This window comes from Theobroma umbraticum, unplaced genomic scaffold, assembly GCF_002168275.2.
Source record: "Theobroma umbraticum cultivar Fairchild unplaced genomic scaffold, ASM216827v3 scaffold_147.0, whole genome shotgun sequence".
In the NCBI taxonomy this organism is placed as follows: Eukaryota; Viridiplantae; Streptophyta; class Magnoliopsida; order Malvales; family Malvaceae; genus Theobroma; species Theobroma umbraticum.
Genome location: NW_018397259.1, coordinates 8,593,252 through 8,612,302, shown reverse-complemented (window position 1 = coordinate 8,612,302; position 19,051 = coordinate 8,593,252). Strand labels below are relative to the sequence as shown.

At 35.3% G+C, this 19,051-nt stretch overlaps 3 protein-coding genes and 1 pseudogene across 4 annotated transcripts; 1 reads left to right on the top strand and 3 right to left on the bottom strand.

The window, feature by feature from the left end:
- Nucleotides 1-1,287: 1,287 nt before the first annotated feature.
- LOC110415633 (GDSL esterase/lipase At4g10955-like) lies at nt 1,288-3,192 on the bottom strand (annotated as a pseudogene).
- A 369-nt stretch (nt 3,193-3,561) lies between these two features.
- LOC110415300 (F-box/LRR-repeat/kelch-repeat protein At1g09650-like) lies at nt 3,562-5,806 on the bottom strand. Its single transcript, XM_021426903.2, has 2 exons — nt 5,172-5,806; nt 3,562-4,443 (listed from the first exon to the last, which is right to left on the bottom strand). The coding sequence occupies exons 1-2, from the start codon at nt 5,665-5,667 to the stop codon at nt 3,746-3,748; spliced, it is 1,194 nt and encodes a 397-aa protein (XP_021282578.1). The 5' UTR covers nt 5,668-5,806; the 3' UTR covers nt 3,562-3,745.
- Nucleotides 5,807-9,414: 3,608 nt separating this feature from the next.
- On the top strand, nt 9,415-12,764 carry LOC110415952 (calcium-binding EF hand family protein). The gene is made up of 4 exons (XM_021427745.1): nt 9,415-9,804; nt 10,077-10,271; nt 11,572-11,753; nt 12,076-12,764. Exons 1-4 carry the CDS (start codon nt 9,507-9,509, stop codon nt 12,388-12,390), a joined length of 990 nt encoding a protein of 329 aa, XP_021283420.1. The 5' UTR covers nt 9,415-9,506; the 3' UTR covers nt 12,391-12,764.
- A 1,209-nt stretch (nt 12,765-13,973) lies between these two features.
- On the bottom strand, nt 13,974-17,420 carry GME (GDP-D-mannose 3',5'-epimerase). 2 transcript variants are annotated; one of them, XM_021427500.2, is made up of 7 exons: nt 17,268-17,420; nt 15,941-16,351; nt 15,748-15,841; nt 15,519-15,648; nt 15,300-15,432; nt 14,606-14,813; nt 13,974-14,391 (listed from the first exon to the last, which is right to left on the bottom strand). In XM_021427500.2, the coding sequence occupies exons 2-7, from the start codon at nt 16,348-16,350 to the stop codon at nt 14,236-14,238; spliced, it is 1,131 nt and encodes a 376-aa protein (XP_021283175.1). In that variant the 5' UTR covers nt 16,351; nt 17,268-17,420; the 3' UTR covers nt 13,974-14,235. The 2 variants fall into 2 exon arrangements, with proteins under 2 accessions (XP_021283175.1, XP_021283174.1); XM_021427499.2 differs by lacking the exon at nt 17,268-17,420 and adding an exon at nt 17,045-17,217.
- Between the last annotated feature and the right edge of the window lie 1,631 nt (nt 17,421-19,051).

Here is a 19,051-nt window from a genome sequence, read left to right as displayed (position 1 = left end):
AACACATGCGAACCCGAAGAGAAGTCATTTTCAAATATTCTTTTATTCTTTGACCCTTTTTTTTTTATGGTGTCTCTCTCTGGCCCAAATGTTGTCTATTTACTTCTTTAATTAACCAGTCTGAGGTAGTATTTTAAAAACATTAGACAAGGTTACGGAAGAACAAATGTGAGCCCTCAAGTCGAGAGCTGGTTTGATCTTTTTCCTTTTAATTTTTGGAGCTTATTTCGGTCTTTGATTGCCACAGATGATCAAGTATCTAATTAGTCAAAAGCTATGGTGCAACTTAGTTTGAAAATTTTGGTAGAGGACCAATAATTTTGGAGATGGCATCTTCTCCATTCTTTGTTTGACTCCATTTAACTAAAATTCTCATATATCCATGATCACTTACCTTTAAGAATAATATAATTTAAATTACGTGTGGTGATTTGAAAGAAAAAAATTAAAAAAAAATACACTTGGTTGTAAAAATAAATTATTTTGAAAGATTATATATGTACTAAATGTGTAATTTTCTTTAGATGAAAAAAAGGCATGATTGTACTTCAATATAAACTAACTATGTTATAATCAATGTTATATTTTAATTATTTTATTTTAAATCAGTTATAATATTATTTTTGTACTTTTTATAAGTAACAAAAGTATTAATCAAACGGAGTCTTAATAGGTTATCGATAACAAAATGTAAACCTGATCAAATAGAATTGAAGAAAAGAATATTGACAAACTTGACCAAATATACAAAAGGAATCCTCGATAATCATCCTTGAGAATCAATTTTATGCGTGTCCACAAATTGAGAGCACATATATTCTTTGCTAAAGTGTCTTGGCATCGAGGGTAAACAAGAACTCTGGCCTTTTTCTGAATCTTGTTTGTGTTAATCACGTTGTTAAGTTAATTATTGAAGATCTTCCATAAAGCCATGGCTTAACCTTATGATCAGTTTTAATAATAAGCTCTTAACTTGTCATCTCATTGCCTGCCAAACTAAACTAAATTGGCTTGACAAAAACTTCATATAGTAAATGTTGTAACAAAATGCTTGCAAATGCTACATTTATAAGGCGAAAGACAGGACAGGACACCAAGGCTGAAACAAGCCTCAAACCCAAGGAAACTATTAGGAATTACAAATATTAGTTTTTTCTCCCTTTTTTTTTTCTAATTTATTTTTTAAAATCCTATAACAATTATTCACTAGATAATTGGTCTGTGAATATAAAGCAGTAGTTGGACATACATGGAAGAAAATGCATGCTTCCTTAATCCCCAAATTAACTATTCGTATTTGTAAACACCGCCCTTCAAGTTCAGGTCAGGCCTCCACCACTGGCATAGCCCATGAGCTCGCATGAAATCTTTTGAAGGATTTAGATTCACTGTCAGATTTGCTGAAGGGAGCAGATGCAGCGGTTCTGCAGTTTCCACTCCTTTTACTCCCATCATACTCATGAAATGGACCTCCCAAAGAGTGCTGGCTTGCTAACCTCGCAACATCTCTTCCATCTTTTTCCTGTGCTCGAAGTAACCAATGTAGTCAGAGCATATGGGATCCACCCAGATATAACAGAAAACCAATTTTCTTCATATCTATTTCCATTGTTCCTTTCATTGTTATGTATACCCTTTGTAGCAGAAGCAATAGCAAGTCCAGGCGTGATTACACTGCCTGCAAATCAAAGTCCATGTTTCACTCTCTTATCTTTGATTCTCTCAATTGGGGCAGAAAAGAATGGCGGATTAAACAGGAATGGTTCCAGAAATTTGCCTGTCTTGGCCATAGTTTTTCCAGCCAGCATGGCCATGGCTGCCCCAAGGGAATGACCAGTTAACCAGACATTCGAATCACCCACGGCGGCAACCATGTCTCGAACAGCTTTCATGGCGATCCCAAAGCGAGTAGTCTGGTGGAGTCCATTGCGAATTACGTGGATATCCAACTCAAGGTCTCTTGCAAAGGAATCTAGTTTGATTAAGGTACCTCGGAAGGCAATTACATAACGGGGGTTTCTATCAGTTGAGTTCTGACGATGATAAGCATGCGGTGGAGTTTTATATTCAAAAATGGCACCGAAGATCGAAAGGAGAAGATCTTGAGGCCAATCATCCTTGTTGTTTTGCAGGCTTGTTCCGTCGCGGCCTGCCATTATATCTCTCTTTCCATTTGACTTTTGTTTTAATACCTGTATAAATAACTGCGGTAATCCCAATGGTGTTTTTTGTCTTTAAAATTCTTTTCTCTTGATCATTGCATTAGTTTGGAGATAGTATGCATAAAATAGTATATACACATATAGGTACAATTATTTAGAATATAGCATTATGAAATATAAAAAAAATTATGAAATGACTTCAATTAATGTACTAATGTGAGTGTTATTAAGATTTTATTCACTTTCATCGACAATGTCCTTCATTTTAGAGTCCTCATCAATTAACTCACAGAAACATTTTCTTGTAAAAACATTTGATTTCTATTCACCAGAGAATCAGTACAGTAGTTAACTCCTCTAGAAAATATTTCATCAGCGCTAAAGAAAAAAATCTTGTAAATGCAAACAGCCAAAGGAAAGTTCCCAACGTCGTTGGGTTCTTTCTATTCTTGGGCAGGAGCCTAGTTAATTTTTGCTTAGGAGGAGAGAGGCGTTTGGAGGTGGATATTGGGGTGAGAGAAGGAGTCATACTTGGGGGGATTGTTTGATGTTGTGGAGGTGGATGGGGACGTGAGTGAACTGAAGCTGGTTTAAAGTAGGTTGACTCTAGTTGACGTTTTGTTCAATTGTTTTGTGCTTGCTGGATACGGTGGCTCCAACAGATTGGATGAGAAGGACAAGAGGAAGGCTTGAGAGCGAAGCTGAAGGGAGACACGGTGAATCCCGTTATCTCGTGGAATGGAGTCTTACGTTACTGGCTTGAGGGTTCTTAAAGGGACTCCAAGACTTGGATGAAGTCAAGAGGGACGGATGCTGCCAAGGCTTGTGCTTGGCAGGGTGATGATTCTTGCGATCTTTACAGTGTTTTTTCTCTCTACTTCTTAGCTATTGCTTTGCTGGATCAGTTTTGATGTTGATATGAAAAGGTTGCTTGTCCTTTTTTGTGTTTCTGCTTGGTAGTAAGTGGAGTTCATCTTCTGGTTGTGTTGTGTGGTGTTTGTTTAGTGCATGCCATGCGTACAGGTGTCATTTGGATCGATTGTTTTATTAGGTGGACTCAGCCTGATGGTTGTGAATTGTGCAATATAGGCTGAGTGTCATAAGCGGCTTTTTATTTGTGTGCGGCCTGTTGTTTTTGTAACTCTACAGTTGTGATGAAAGCCCAAATCAGATTGCATTGCCATGGACAGTCTTTAGACAGAATAACTAGAGACATGAAATAGCATTCTGATTTTTGAAATGTTTTATTGGGGACGGGGTTGTGGTCCAGCGGTGATACTGCCACCACAAGAGCCAGGGGACGTTGGTGTCTAACCATGAGTCTGCTACAGCTAGGGAAGGCCTGCAGATGGGTCTTTGGCTGACATTGGGTAATTACTGGCTGCTGTGGTCGGGCTTTTGAGATCCATTGGGGAGGAGTCCTGACACTCTACTTAGAATTGGCAGGTATGCCTGCCTACTGGGTTGTCGTATAGCCCTACCAGCACCACAAAAATGGTAGTTTTTTGCTGACTTCATTGAAGCAATGAATCAAATTCCAGCTTTTCACATAAAAAAATTAATACATATTATTTACAACTCGATCAATACACCAGTGGCTCTCCATAAAGAGGGACTAAACTTTCAGAGTATGCATAGGACACAACCCTTCTTTCATGTTGTATCAATACTTCACTAAAACTTTGGCTCTCTGGATCATATATTTGCAAGTTCTCCCCAAAATGGGAAACAAAAAAGGTTCCATCCTTGAGTTCTGCTATTGGAAATGCCAATGGAGTTCTATAATTCATCAATCCCAAATCAATAGTAAACAGTTTCTCCCAAACTCCATTGCTTTGATTCATTATCCATATATTCAGTCGCAGCCTGTATTCTGATTGTACTAGACATAGAGAGCTTCTCAAAGATAGTAACCCCATAAAATGCTGCATACGACGATCTGAGGCTTCTGAGCAACAACTCGGGTGCGATATTGCTTGGAATTTCTCAGTATGGAGATCGAAGGAGACGATCACCTCGGAAGGGTTAGCATGTCTGACGTCAAGGATCCAGTGAAGTGCTCCATTGACAAAGACAGGTTGTTGTGCTGGCCTAATGAAGTAACCAACTACGCCAAGAGCCCTCCATGAAGCCCCAGCATCTGAACTCAATGTAAAAACCTCGCACTCATGAATATGGTTTTCTTGTTCCTCTATAGGTATAAACAATCGTATAATTTTGCATTCTTTTGTAACTTGATCACGACCAAACCCTACTAATTGATGTGCTGGAAATCGTTGTCCTGCAAAGAAGATATCATAATAAGCTCTATTATTAGTTTCCTGCAAAGAAGATACCCAAAAGAAACAGAAAGCACTTCAAAAACCTCTAACCAGGCCATGTAGCCCTTCACCCTGGGCATCCCCTGCTTTGCAATCACTTTATTCAGGAACATTAACAGAAGTATACAGAATCCTTTGTCTCTCAAAATTCAAGACAAAGATTATCCTCTATACAACAAACAATATACAAAGCTAAATTAGCTTTGCATCAAAGCTAAAGCAGCTGACACTATTTTTTTTATCTTTGAAAGGGAAGTGGAATTCATTAAATCTGGGTGTGATAAATCATCACTCCCATGGCCAATACAAGAGACATAATTTCCAGGTTTATGCATCGGATTAAGTACGCATACTCCCCAAATTACAAAAAATTGGACAGCATCTCCCCTAAAAGTCCATCATCCCACAGAAACAAAATACCCAAAACAAAAACAGACAATTCCTATACACTCTGAATATCAAGGCCATGTACACAGCAACCATACTGAAAAATCATCAGCTGCCTTTCACAAATAAAACACTGCACCTTTAAATCCCAAAGAATTCCGCCCTAACGATGAATTTGAAAACATACACACACAAAAAGAGACACCATCATCATGAAAAAAAAGGACCTTGCTTTAATTCTAGTGAACACCCTTGCTTTAATTCTATCTATCTAAACATAAGAGAAGGGAAAAGTGCGTACCGAAGCAATCAGAAGAGTAGGAAGGACCACGGGAAGATCTCTTCTTTCCCATCTGAAGAATCCGAAACTCTCTAGTTCCGGGATTGTAAACAAAGACATTAGTTTCCCCAAAGAAGCAAAGAATTCCATCACAAGAATTGGACATGCAGTAACCATCAGGTGGAAGATGACAGATATTCAAAGATCTTCGTTTGAAACCTTTCCTGGTCTTTGCTCCTTCTTCATCATCAACTTCAACATCGACGATGTCCACGGATCCCAAAACTATTTCGGTTGTAGTTCCAGAGGCAAATATCAATTGAGGGTACTCTTTTTTCTGTTGGTTTTCAAGATGTTGTTCGATGAAACCAGGGTTGATGATCAGTGATCGCCAATGCTTGGACACGCATTTGAATCGCAACAAAGACTTGGCAGGAAGGGTAGCCAAGATCGAAAGGAGAAGATCTTGAGGCCAATTATCCTTGTTTTGCCGGCTTGTTCTGCCGCGGCCTGCCATTATTTCTCTCAATTTCCCTCTTGTCAGTACAGGCGGCGATGGACTTTATACTTCTATTCTTGCGGTAATGCCAATGCTGGGTTTTTTTTGTCTTTTGCTCTATTTTTTTATCACTATTCACTTCCCCTGCCAGTACATTAGATTGGAAATTTTGATAATGCAAGGAAAGCTTGAGTCTTGAGGTAGATTTCAGAAAAATACAAGTATATATGTATAGGTACAATTATTAGAACATAACATTGAAAATTAAAAAATATATATAAAATGACTCCAATTAATGAGTGTTATCAAGATTTTATTCACTTTCATGTTAACATCCATCATTTCAAACTCTTCATCAATTAACTTACATAAACATTTTCTTATACGGACATTCTATTTGTATTCACAAGAGAATCATAATGTAGTTAACTTTCTTGTAAAAAATATTTCATCAGTATTAACAAAAAAGATTATCAAAATATCTCAATAATTTTTATATTTGTATATTTTATTTAATTTAATCTTTCTATTCAAAATCACAATAATTAAAAAAAGTACACAAATATAAAAACTATTGAAATATTTTGACTCGAAAAAAACTGTATAAATACAAACAACTAAAGCAAAGTTCCCGAGATTGTTGGGTTCTTTCTAATCTTGAGCAGAAGCCTAGTTAAGTACAATAATTGAGCATAGATCATATGTAATTTGAGTTATTATGCTGATGCTTGACAATGCTGCATTATTCTCCTACTTTTGATGAGTTGGCTTAACTTTGGTTTTTCTTCTTTCTTTTTTTCCTTGGTTATTAGGTGAAAGAATAATGCAAAAAAAAAGGGGTTTACTGTTATTGATTGAGTTGCACTGCCGGAATAAATGAAAGCAAAACTTTCTTTAATGAAATCATTACCATATCAAATACTAATTAACCCATGTTGTTTTTGCATATAGAGGGACTAAACTTTCAAAGTATGCAGTAGGAGCAAATGTTCTTCAATGCGATAGCACATTCGTGAACATTTTTCTCTTTGGATTGTATAGTTGCACCCAATATCCATAATAGTTGGTAGAAAGCATTCCGTTCTTATGCTCCGCAATTGGAATTCTTATTGGCCAATCGTGTACCCTAATCTCCAAATCAATAGAACGCAGCATCTCCCAAGCTCCCATGTTGTCATTCAAACCTGGTGATGAGTTGCAATCTTTCATGAAAATCCATATGTTCATCTTCTTGTTAGCATTAGTTAACTCAGCCAGGCAAATAAAGTTTCTCAAAAGGCTTTAAGGCCACCTCGTATCTCTTAAGGTCACTATCCAGACAACTCGGATGTGGGATTGCTTTGAATTTCTCTGTATGGAGATCGAAGGAGACGATTGCCTCCGAAGGGTGTCTCCTGAAACTAGTCATCCAATAGATTGCCCCATTAACATAGACAGGCCATTTTGCTGATGATAAACTGACTGAGTAAGGTGCTTCACCTAACTTTCTGCGCGAAACCTCTGGGTCTGGACCCAATGTCAGAACCTCACACTCACTAAAATCGAGATAGATCCCTTCCCGACCAAACAATCGAACAATCTTGAATTCCTTTGTGACTTGATCCAAACGGAACCCTATTGTTTGATCCGAACAGATTGGTTCGCCTGCAGGGAATAGATATAGTAGAGCACAGTTAATGCTTGTAACATAACAAATTCTTTCTAATATTCCCTTCACAGAATAATCTTCATTACAACTTGACACCTATACTTAGCCTAACTTCCATAGTATAGTGTTTGGGTTAAGAACCTATCTAACCTAATTGGTTGATGAATTAGACCACTTTAAGACAGTAAAAATAATAATAATAGTCTCTCTAATTGCTTATTCAGCCACATTAGAATTCACAACACCAATTACTTTTGAAAACATGATTTTCAGCCTACCTCTCTCATCACAGATAACAACCAATATGCCAACATTACTCGATTTTCCTAGTGAAGATCCATCAACATTAAATTTCATTATACTCAAGTCTATGGTGACGGTTCCTGTAAAATAAAAAAGGCTGAAGCATCCCTATCTCCATAGCCCCATGATTTCTACGCCTCTATACAAGAAAAACAAAAAAATCAGTTTGTGGTTTCAATTAATACCCATTAACAAAAGGATGCAACCTCGGCCTTGCAAGGAGCTAGGCCATCCCAAACTCGAAAACAGAAGTAGAATATTCAAAAACTTAATAATTCCAAACTCCACCTAATATATGAAAAGAAAACATAATTAAATTACTAATTAACAATTCTCGACATTAAAAAAAAACAAATAAAGAACAATTTAGTTCCATCCACTTCATTTTTGCGACAGAGTCCGCACAATATTATAAAAAAACAAAACAAATCTTTTATCTATTTAATTTTTTGATTATTTATTTATGTTTAAATTTTTAATCTTAACAATAATTTATAGATAGAGTCTATCGGTTCAATTTAAAATTTATATATTTATACATCTATCCCATTTTTGTAGATTCCTAATCAATTAAAATATGATCAATCTTTTTTACTTAATCACTAAAATATCCACTATTTTCAAATTTTCAGTTTATGATTTCAAATATTGAAGAGGGCATTTTATTTTTTATTTTTTGGGATAATATCAAGACCTAAAAGTTGGAAGTGGACTTTACACCGAAGTGGGCCCAAATGATATTGAAGCTCCTATGAACCAATGCGTGAAACCGCGTAAACCCATTTGACTCTGGTGTCTTCAGCAATGCCCATTCCCCACGTTCATGGCCCCTTACCTCTTTGTCCTTCTTTCCTTTGTTAAATTACAACAAATTAAAGGTATAAGACTCTACCTTTATATTTTAGAACAAATAAAATTAACCAAAAAAATGAAAAAGTATATATATTCTAGAAAGAAGACTTTAGTTAAGACTAAATCAGACATATGTTAAATACTAAGTTGAGTACAAAAATCACTTCATTTGCCATGAATGGTACAACAATGTATATATATTTTTCGGGTCTTAAATGAATTAATTGATAAACTTGTTAAATATGACATTTTTGGTCTACTAAAATTATTGTTAGTTTGTAATTAAATTGTTGAAATATAAATATTGAAATTTATTATAATTGTTTTGCTCCTATACTTATTAATAAAAAATCATATACTTAAAAAAATTTAATTGATTTTGATTGATGAAACAAAGAACTTGTAAAATTTGACTTGCATATGACAAGGTCACATTAAGGAACCATTTGTTACATACAAGCCACCAAGCACATGATATCTTATATGGGAAGGAATTATTAACTTTAGTAATAAGGGAAGTGGGAAAAAAATTTTAAAAATGGTGAAAGCAATTGTTAGAGTTGCTCAAAAAATAAGCAATTCTTTTGACTCCATTTCCCCGTAACTCTTTATTCAACTAATCGATCTTTCGTTTTTCTTTATTTTTATATCTAATTTAACACATAAAAATATCAATAGATATTTTATAATCCGATACTCTATATTACTTAAACCGATTAAATAAAATTAAATATCTTATAATTGATTTCAAATAATAAAACTATTACTCATCACAAGTTTAAATAAGACTAGAGGTGGTCTTAGGGTTTAAGAAATTATGAAATAATAATATTTATTGAGATTTCAAAAAATAAAATAAAATCTTGATATTTCAAAAAAAAAACAAGGGCATTTGTGATATTTTAGCAAAATATAAGTCCCAAACCAAAATGCACGCTCAAACTATAAAAGCGAACAAACAAACGTACAAAACAAAACCAATATAGTCTACAAACAGTATTTCTCTCAGTTTTGTCTGAAACTGAAACTATCTCGTCTCTCTCTCTCTCTTGCAATGTCTGAAGGAGGTTTAACGGTGCTTGATGGAAGCCATCTACGATCACTCAATCTCTCTTTGCCCGAACTTAACGGCAGCGTAACGGGAGCTCAACTCCTCGAAATCGCTGACTCCAAAGCCTGCAGCTCTCTCTTTGGCCTCTCATTGCCTCAAAAAGTCAAAGCCTCCGCTCTTTCTCGTGTCACCGCCGGCGCAGGCGATGATGATGTTACTTTCCGCAGAAAGGAGCTCTCCGGAGAAAAAGCGTCCAAGGTTCTGTCTGACTACATCTATGCCATTGCTGATGGTTTGAAAGGTCAGGGAGGACCAAGTCAGCTGGATTACTAGATGATTAAGATTATCAAGAAAAGTTAAACTTTTTAGCAATTTTAATTTTTTGGGTGATTTTATGATCTGGGTTATTTTGACTTTATGTAATTGTTTCTTTTTCTTGACTTTTTTTTATCTAAAAGCTAAACTGTATGGCATAGTTTAATTATATGGTGATTTCCTGATCTGGGTTTTTTCATTTTTTGGCCTTGAGTTTATTTTAATTATTGATTTTTTTTTTATTGATATATGGTTCAGATGATCCCCTAGTGGTGTCAATATTGGATGGGAATACTTTAAAGCTGTTTTTGGAGGATGAAGATGATTATGCTATGTTAGCAGAGAATCTGTTTACTGATTTGGATATAGAAGATAAAGGAAAGATTTGCAAGAGTGAGATAAGGAAAGCACTTGTTCAGATGGGAGTGGAAATGGGGATTCCTCCTTTTTCAGGTTACTACATCCATTTCCCTATCTTTTGCTGTGTAGAGTCAATGTATGGTATTGTCTGTTGAACTTTGATCGCATGTGATCGAATTGAATGCAATTGGTGAAAGTCAGTTATGGATCAAACATCTAATACCTTAACCAATAAAATATGTTTCTGTAAAGTGATAGATTAAGAGAATAAGTTCTTTCATCTCTTCTTTGAGTCCACTTGTGCCGGTCACCTGTCATCTGAAAGGGCATGTTTGACACCATAATTTGAACACTACAATAGCATGCTATGTAGAAATGGACTTCTTGCACAATGTGAAATGTTCATGCAGCATAAACTCACACATCATATTCATGGATTTTACTTGGTTTGAGCATGCAGTTTTGTCTCCAGCATCATCATTATGACTAAAGTTATAACACGAAAGCTTCTTGTTTCCCTTCTCTCTCATTGCTTTGGGAGCTGTTATTGCTTCTGAAATTAGGCAAAAACATTTCAAAACACTGCACGTCCCTGCTACATGGCTGACTCTCGTAGTATTGGAATCTGATTTATGTGTTTACCATTAAAGAAAGAACGAAACATCAAGAGAATAAACATATTGGGAGGTAAACAGAGGTATTGGAATATTAATTCATGACTGGAGAAGTATCTGACATAAGTGCCCAGAATCACTTCATTCAATAATAGTAAGTTTTGGTTAGATTCAGTCATTTTCTATATGATGGTGAAGTTTCTCCTTTTTCCCTTTTTATTAGAGTTTTAAATCAAGATCACAGTCTACCGTCCACACAGGTCACATTGGTGTCAAAATACCATAATCGAGTGTCTATGGAAACTCTCTCAATGATTATTGCATGGATGCATTGTAATATTTCCATTACTTTTGCAGTATTGATTATTTTCAGTGAAACACTAAGTAACCATCATCCTAACTGGAATGAATGATGAATGATTGCATATTGGTATGTAAATCGGTGGCAAGCATGCATCCATTCAAGAGTTTCCGAATGAATCAGTGATACCTATTAGCACACTAGAGTCGGTTTTGGTCACTTAGCTTGTTCCCTGGAAAAAGAGTGCTAGTTATTTTTTTGTGGATTTTGGTGTTTCCATGCGGAAACAAATACTGTAATTCATGGAGATTTTGGAGAAAAAAGTTAACATGTCTTAAATCCAGAAGCAAGAGTAGGATTCAGATCAGCAACAGAGTTACACAGTTTTACCCCTACTACTTACCATAGACTTGTTAATATCTGATATTTGTGCTCATTTCCAACAAAAATTGATAAAGGTTAACTATTGTTTGAACAGAATTTCCTCTGCTAAATGACATCTTAAAAAAGCATGGAGCTGAGGGGCAAGAAGAATTGGGCCAAGCACAATTTGCTGAATTACTTCAGCCAATTCTGCAGGAAATAGCGGATGCATTGACTGAGAAACATATTGCTGTCATCCAGAGTATCAAGGTTGTCAATGGTTCTGACCTAAGAAAGGTATATCATGAACTTAATCTTTTTTTCTTCTCTTGTATCCCTCATATGAAGAGCATTCACTTTTTGAATTTTATGCGTAATTACTAACTTTTTTTATCATTTCCATTTCAAAAAAAAAAAAGAGAGGTTTTCTATGAGTATCCATGGTGACAAAACTCCTTTCTTAAGGGACTAGGAGATCAGTTGAAAAACTTGGATATAATTTTGGAAATCTTATAATGTGAATAATTAAGTTTTTGCTTACCTGATTCCATGTAGTTGGGGAATCGTTACTTCATTGTTGTTGGGTAAATTCTGATGGCTTTCAGTTTAAATATTGCAGCTCTTGGCAGATGAGAAGCAATTCAATGATGTCATACAGAGGGTTTTGCAGGAAAAGAAGAGTGGAAAAGATGAGCTAGGGAAGACAGAGCTAATCAGGAGTTTCCTTGAGAAACATGGAAAAGATTTGGGCTTGCCACCTGTAGAATCCAATGAAGCTGCAACTCTTCTCTATGATGCAGTATTTTCTGAAGTTGAAAGTGGGGAGAGTCCTGCACAGGTGGAGGATGAATGTCGGGAATATGTGAAAGACGTCCTTGAGAAGTTTGCAGAGCAGCTTGAAGCCAATCCCATCTATTGTGACCTTGACAATTAAGGGAATGGCAGCACTTTGTATCCACTTCTTTGATTGGCAGAGCATGCTTGTAGTTATCCGGTGTTTGCTTCTGTCCACAGGGGTGGCTATGTTAATATTTATCTATGTATTAGACATTGTATACATGGTAATTGGGTCTTTGTCGCGTCTTTGATTCACACACTGCTTTTATGACGCCCGCCACTGCCCAAATTTCCTCACTTCTGAACCACATCACAGCAAATATAAAGTGACCTTATTGGCCATGCATGCTGGCTATTGTCATTGTTTTGATTTCTAGATATTTGTGCTTTGTTACGCCTATTTATGTAAGCAAGAGAACGCCCTGGATTGGCATATCAATTGTTCCAAGATAGAAGTTATTGAAGATGAAATTCTATGGAGCAGAATTCTACATTGAAAAAGTTTTCCGGTGGTCTACTCAGGGTAGAGTACCGGTGTGCTTTAACTAGACATACCAGTTATGATACCAAGTGATGCAGGGGGTGTAGGTCAAGTACAAAGATGCGGGCAATCACATAATCCTCAGATCTATTTAGTTTTCATTTCAAGACAAGATGGTAAGTTAGCTGATTAACAGTATTCCTTCAGATACAGATCAGCCATTACGTCATCATACCAGGGGGTAAAAAAAAAAAGACACTTAGTACAAAATGAACTGCCGACGTACTAAAGCTGATAAGTGGTGGAGAGTTGCTGTGACAGCGAAGGAATAGAAAGGATAGGGGTGATTTACTCCTCTAGTTATCAAAGCCGAAAGCAACTTTTTTCAGAAGAATCACACCATGCCGGTGTGATGTTTTTGGCCCCACAAATGGTGGGCTCAACTATTAAGCCAATTGCTGAATATTCTGTCATTTTCTGCCTTTTCAGACTACATTGGGAGCCGCTATGCTACCACGTAGACAAGATTGGTCTCCCTTATTTTTCTCGTGAACCTTTTAGCCCTTTCGATTCAGCCACGTATGGTATTATCCTCTGCAATTTTTTGAAGCACGGAACCTGATGACTTGAGAACAATGAGCTCTTGGAATTAAGACAACATTCATTCATGACAATGAGTTTCAGCCGCAGATATGACCTATAAAGGTTCCAAAAAGTGACTCAATATATTTTCCTGGATGACTATTGAGGATTAGCAAACTCAAGCTGTCAAAACAAGCTTGGCCTGGAGGGAAGGAAGTTATTTGAGATCAAATGGCAGTTAAGAACAGAGAAGGAAGCATTATGGAGCCTTAGAATACTATGAGGGAATATCCCTCAACTGCATATGATGTTTTGGTCTACTTCAAAATGTGGAGGATGGAGATCAGTGTTAATATATTTTAGGAATCGTATCCATTGAAAGAAACATTTGAGGGACCACCAGTGAAGCAGATGGGCTACAATCCATCAGTTTTCAATACAACCCTGTTTGTTCCCTCTGGTTTGCATAGAGCCACATGCACTGCTGGTAAATAACTAATGAATTCATAGAACCATGAAAAATAGCTTCATACTCATAGCTAGTTCATATATATCAATGAAGCACACAGTCTGCAAGTACCATATGACTGAGAAACAAAGTCATTATGAATCAATGCTTAAACCCAGAAATGAATTTTATTATTTAAAGGCTATTAAGCCTAGCATACCATCTTACAACAGCAGGCTACCACGGAATGCTACTTTGAATACAGTGGGGGCATATAAGCTTCCCCTTAGACGATGACCACAGTACACCAACTAAATACCAAAAATAAATACTCAACCTGACACTGGTTGACGCATTCCTATTCATGGCCATTAGCATAGCTATACCATAATAAAACTTGGCTTTAAAGCAACTACACGAGCTTTACTACTTCATTCTTTGCCATCTGCAGCACGAAGTGAGCCCAACTGAACTGGTGCTTGAGTTCCCACCACCTTAGATGACCCATAAATAGTCAGGTCAATGCCTTGAGCCTTCTCTTTCTCAATTTGTTCCTTGATCCAGAAGTATGTAATTCTCAGGCCATCCTACAAAACAATAAATTTAGATACTCCATAAGTGAAAGAGGCACTTGATAGAAAACTAGGCAATGACCAGTGATGCCTTTGGACTTTTCTACTTTTATGTGCACATTCCATTGATTATCTTTACCTGCAAAGCAACCACACTGTCTGCCAAACTTAAAGGTCAGGGGGAATCTTTAAAATACGAAAATCATGTGAGATATCATAATTCAGTTACCTTCAACCTCATCATAGGACCCCACCCAAGTTTTTCTTTGATCAATGTATTGTCTGAATTACGACCACGGACACCCTCTGGTCCAGGGATATGATGAATTGGAAGCTTTTTATCCTCAAAGCTAAGAACAATCTCAGCCATCTCATTCATGCTAACCATCTCATCACTTCCAATGTTCACAGGCTCACGGAAATCAGACTTTGTCAATCTGAGAACATTAATGTATAAAAAGGTTGATCACTAAGATTCAATCATAACTTTCCAAATAGATGGCTAAAACCACATTTACAAATGAGATAGCATACATTGGTTCAGAAGGCAGAAAACATCTTTCCTAACAATTTTCTATTGCACTTTATATAATAAGAAATACGCCCATTTTTTTATATCCTACCTCCAATTAAATGCTAAAAGAGGAAACCACCTTTCTAGTAAATGCATTTAAACACGGCAATGGTGCATAGCAGGCAAATATAAGCAAATATCTAAGGCTCAAGGTTTATGATGGTATTTAAGTTGCTTACTCTACTAACATAGCAAACTGCAAAAACAAAATTACTTATACCTTATTGAAGTCCTGTCTCATATATATTATAAGCAAAAATCCATGCAGATCAACATTAATTAAAACCAAAAACTTTGGTTTTTCCTTCTAGTTTGTTGCCTAAAATATGAGTTTCAGAGGGAGGATTACCTAAGTACACCTTCTACACATTCATCAATGAAGGTGAAAGATCGGGTCTGAAGACCATCTCCCCACATCTCAAACTTGTCGGTGGATGTAATAGCTTTTCTGCAAAAGGCAGCTGGAGCCTTCTCCCTTCCACCTGTAAGACAGATGCATGGAAGCGACAAAATTAGTATGTTTCAAAAGCAACAAAACACATAAGCACTCAGCAAAGAAAGAGTTTACCTTTCCATGTTCCAAAAGGGCCATAAATGTTGTGGAACCTTCCAATGCGACATTCAATTCCAAAGTCTTTAGTGTAGTGCTTGCACAACTCCTCTGTCGCAAGCTTCTCCAAGCCATAAGCATCTTGAGGCTAAAAGCCAAGTGAAAATATAAAAATCAGTAATTACATCACAAGCATTAATCAAAAATAAGAGTACCGGATAGTAGTTAATAACTAAAGGTAACAAACCTCAGCAGGCCAGGCATCAGATTCTTTCAAGCTCACATTAGTCTCCAACTGCTTAAATTCAGGGTAGATACAAGCACTGGAGGCATAGAAAAACCTAAACAAACCAAGATGTCAAGTGTTGAACCAACTTTAAACTTGAAAAAGGAATTGCAACCAATAATAGGCAAACATACAGAGCAACAATCCAACAAACCTCTTAACTCCATTGATCCTAGCAGCCTCAAGCATGTTGAAACTGATCATTGTGTTGTTGTACATAATGACAGAGTGATTGGACTGAATGAAACCCATCCCACCCATATCGGCAGCAAGGTTGAAAACATGATCCACTCCATTGGTAACTTTCAAGCAATTGTCCATGACCCGAAGATCAACAAGATGGAATTCATCACAAAACATATCTTCAGTCATGTGCTCATTCTTCTTCCAGTCAGAAGCAATGATGTAATGGCCTTCACTCTTCAGACGTCGAGCAATGTGGGATGCAATGAACCCACCTGCCCCAGTGATTGAAATTCGGAGTTTCTCAGATGGCCAGTAAGGCTCCCTCTCCAGGGCATCATAGGTGTAAGCACCATAGTTGGTCCCATCAGCACTTCCCATCCTGCATATGCTCAATTATAAACATCCATTAGGCACAATTAAATTTTGAAGAAGCAAAAGCAGGAAGCAAATGAACAACCAAATTAATGCTACATGCCATCATGCAATGACCCTTTTAATACGACAAATCAAAGATCAAAAAGAAAATAAAATGTTCAGATGCAATCTTAAAAGAGTAGAAAATCTCTACTTTAAGGAATAAAATTCAAGAAGAAAAAACATACAACAGCAACTCACATCCACTATACAAAGGAAATCATAAAATAAGTAACACTCAAAAAGTACAAGGACAAAAAATTAATAGAAGTGATATAGTTTAAGAATATAAAATTTCAAGTTTTTATATTTCTATGTATTCCTTTAGCTAGTAAAGCCAAAATGCACGAAGAATTTAATATTAACAGCAACATAATTTACAAAAACTTAAAAAAAAAAAAAGTCCCAATTCAGAATAAAAGTGCAGAAAACAAATCAATATAAGCAATATAAGTTCTTTTTAAAAAAGAAAAACACCTCTTGACAAGCAAATTTTTCCTTCTTTTTGGGACTAAACAAGCAAATCTTAAAGCAATATAAGTTACTGCTAAAATCAGCTAATTTGCTCAAAATTTTCAAATTTTGCGTGGAAGGAAAATAAACAAACACAATATCTCAAAGGACTATGAACCCAAAAACTTGTTAAATATAAAAGTACCATAAAAGAATCCTCATCCTCAAAGCATGAGAGAAGAGAATCCAAAAATGTGAGGCAGAGGGTCAATAAACATGCGATTTGAAACAAACCCAGAAAAAGTTAAGCCACAAATAATGAATGGAAGCGTTGAGAAACCAAAGACGATCGAGGGAAAAAATCCTCAGAAACAGAGCAACGAAACAGGGGAAAGGGAAACCAAGGAACACCCAGCACATATTTTTACCTGAAAAGAGTTAAAAGTTGGGAACTTTTGAAGAGAAGAGATAAATGCAAGAAGCGAGAAAGGAAGGTAACTTGAGATAGGAGATGAATGGGTATGGATTGTGAAGCCTGTAACGCTCTCCTTTCTATATATAGGGAGAGAGCCACCAGGGACCCGGGGGACAGACTACTTAAAAAACCAATTCTTTTATTACATATTATTACTTTATAGTTTTCTTTTTAATTATTTTATTTTTTTCAATATTTTTGAGAAAGATTTGAAGAGAGAAACAATGATTAAGTGAGAGAATGTCTTTTCCCTTTTTTTATTATTTTTTCTTTTTTATTTGAATTTAATTCTTTAAAAATAACAACCATAAAAAATAAAATTTTTACGAGTTTTGTTAAATAAAAAGTCAAAAATTTTGAGTTTAAATATTAATATAAGTTGACTTTGTTAAATTTTGTATTAACTTTTTAATTATATCATTTTAAATTTTTTGCCATGGTTTATACTATACATATTATAGAAATTCAAGTAATAAGGTTTATTTCATAATTGAAGCAATTTAATATATTCTTGATTGAGTAAAAAAAATTTATGTTTTCTGAAATTAATAATAAATTCTCAAATCACACAAAATCTTTTGTTTTTCATTTTATGATAATGATGTGATAATGATGTGTTTGTACGTGAATATTTATTGTTTATATAATTTTTTATAATAATTACGTATATTGTTTTCTAAAACATCAAATTTAAAAAATAAATAATTGAAATTTTATAATGTTAATTGTAAATTATTCTATACAATTAAAATTAAAAAAATATTTTTTAATAAATATCATTCTATACATTTAAAATTCTTATTTACAAATTGAATAAATCTAATCAATGTTTATAATGAAAAATAAATAAATATATGTATATATATATATAAAGATAGAAAAAATAAAATTTACTTCCTTCTTTTCTTTTTCCCATTGAGAAACTTTCTTTTTTTGGCAAGAATATCTTTGTTTATCATCTAGTGTAAATATAAAAAAAAAATAAAAAAGGGGAAGTTTTATGATAGTTTCCAACATTTTAAACCCAACAATAATATAAAAAAATAATTATCCAAACAATTAATTTCTATTTTTGGGCCTATTGTTATTTTGCATCAATATTTTCCTTAGATTGTGAAATTTGGACTCATTAATCCTTGGGAAATTGTGGGCAAGGGATGGCCGCAAGCCTCAAGTGGGTCATTTGTACATGAGGGAAAATTCCTAGAAAGCGGCTTGGAGGTGAAGGCTTTGTTTGGTTTCGGCACCTAACGAAATTACTTGGAAAGCGCTTTTCCCTTTGTGAACTATCGTTTGCTTTATCACAATTGCCTACCAAAGACACAGTCATTAACAGTAAACCAAACACTGCTCCAAACAAAAAAAAACACAAAAAGGTGGAAAATTCCAAATAATTTTTTTTTACGGAACTTTTTTTTTTGGTACCAAAATTCATTAGATTTCGAACAATACAATAGATTATGGACTATAACTTTCTTCTAACTTCGTTTGTTTCGATTTTTAAGACTCACAATTGAGATTTCCCATTCGAGTATATATCTTATGAGAAAAATTCTAATTCGGATTTTGTGTTGCCTTGGATACCATATTGTAAGATTATCACATGACTACATGTTTGTACTATAATCAAGTACTATTTTTTATGGACACACATGGATGCAAGATCTTGATGAAAATGTGACCACAAATTGGAAATATTGCTGAAGGATGAGACTTCTCAATCAAAGGAAAGGCCCA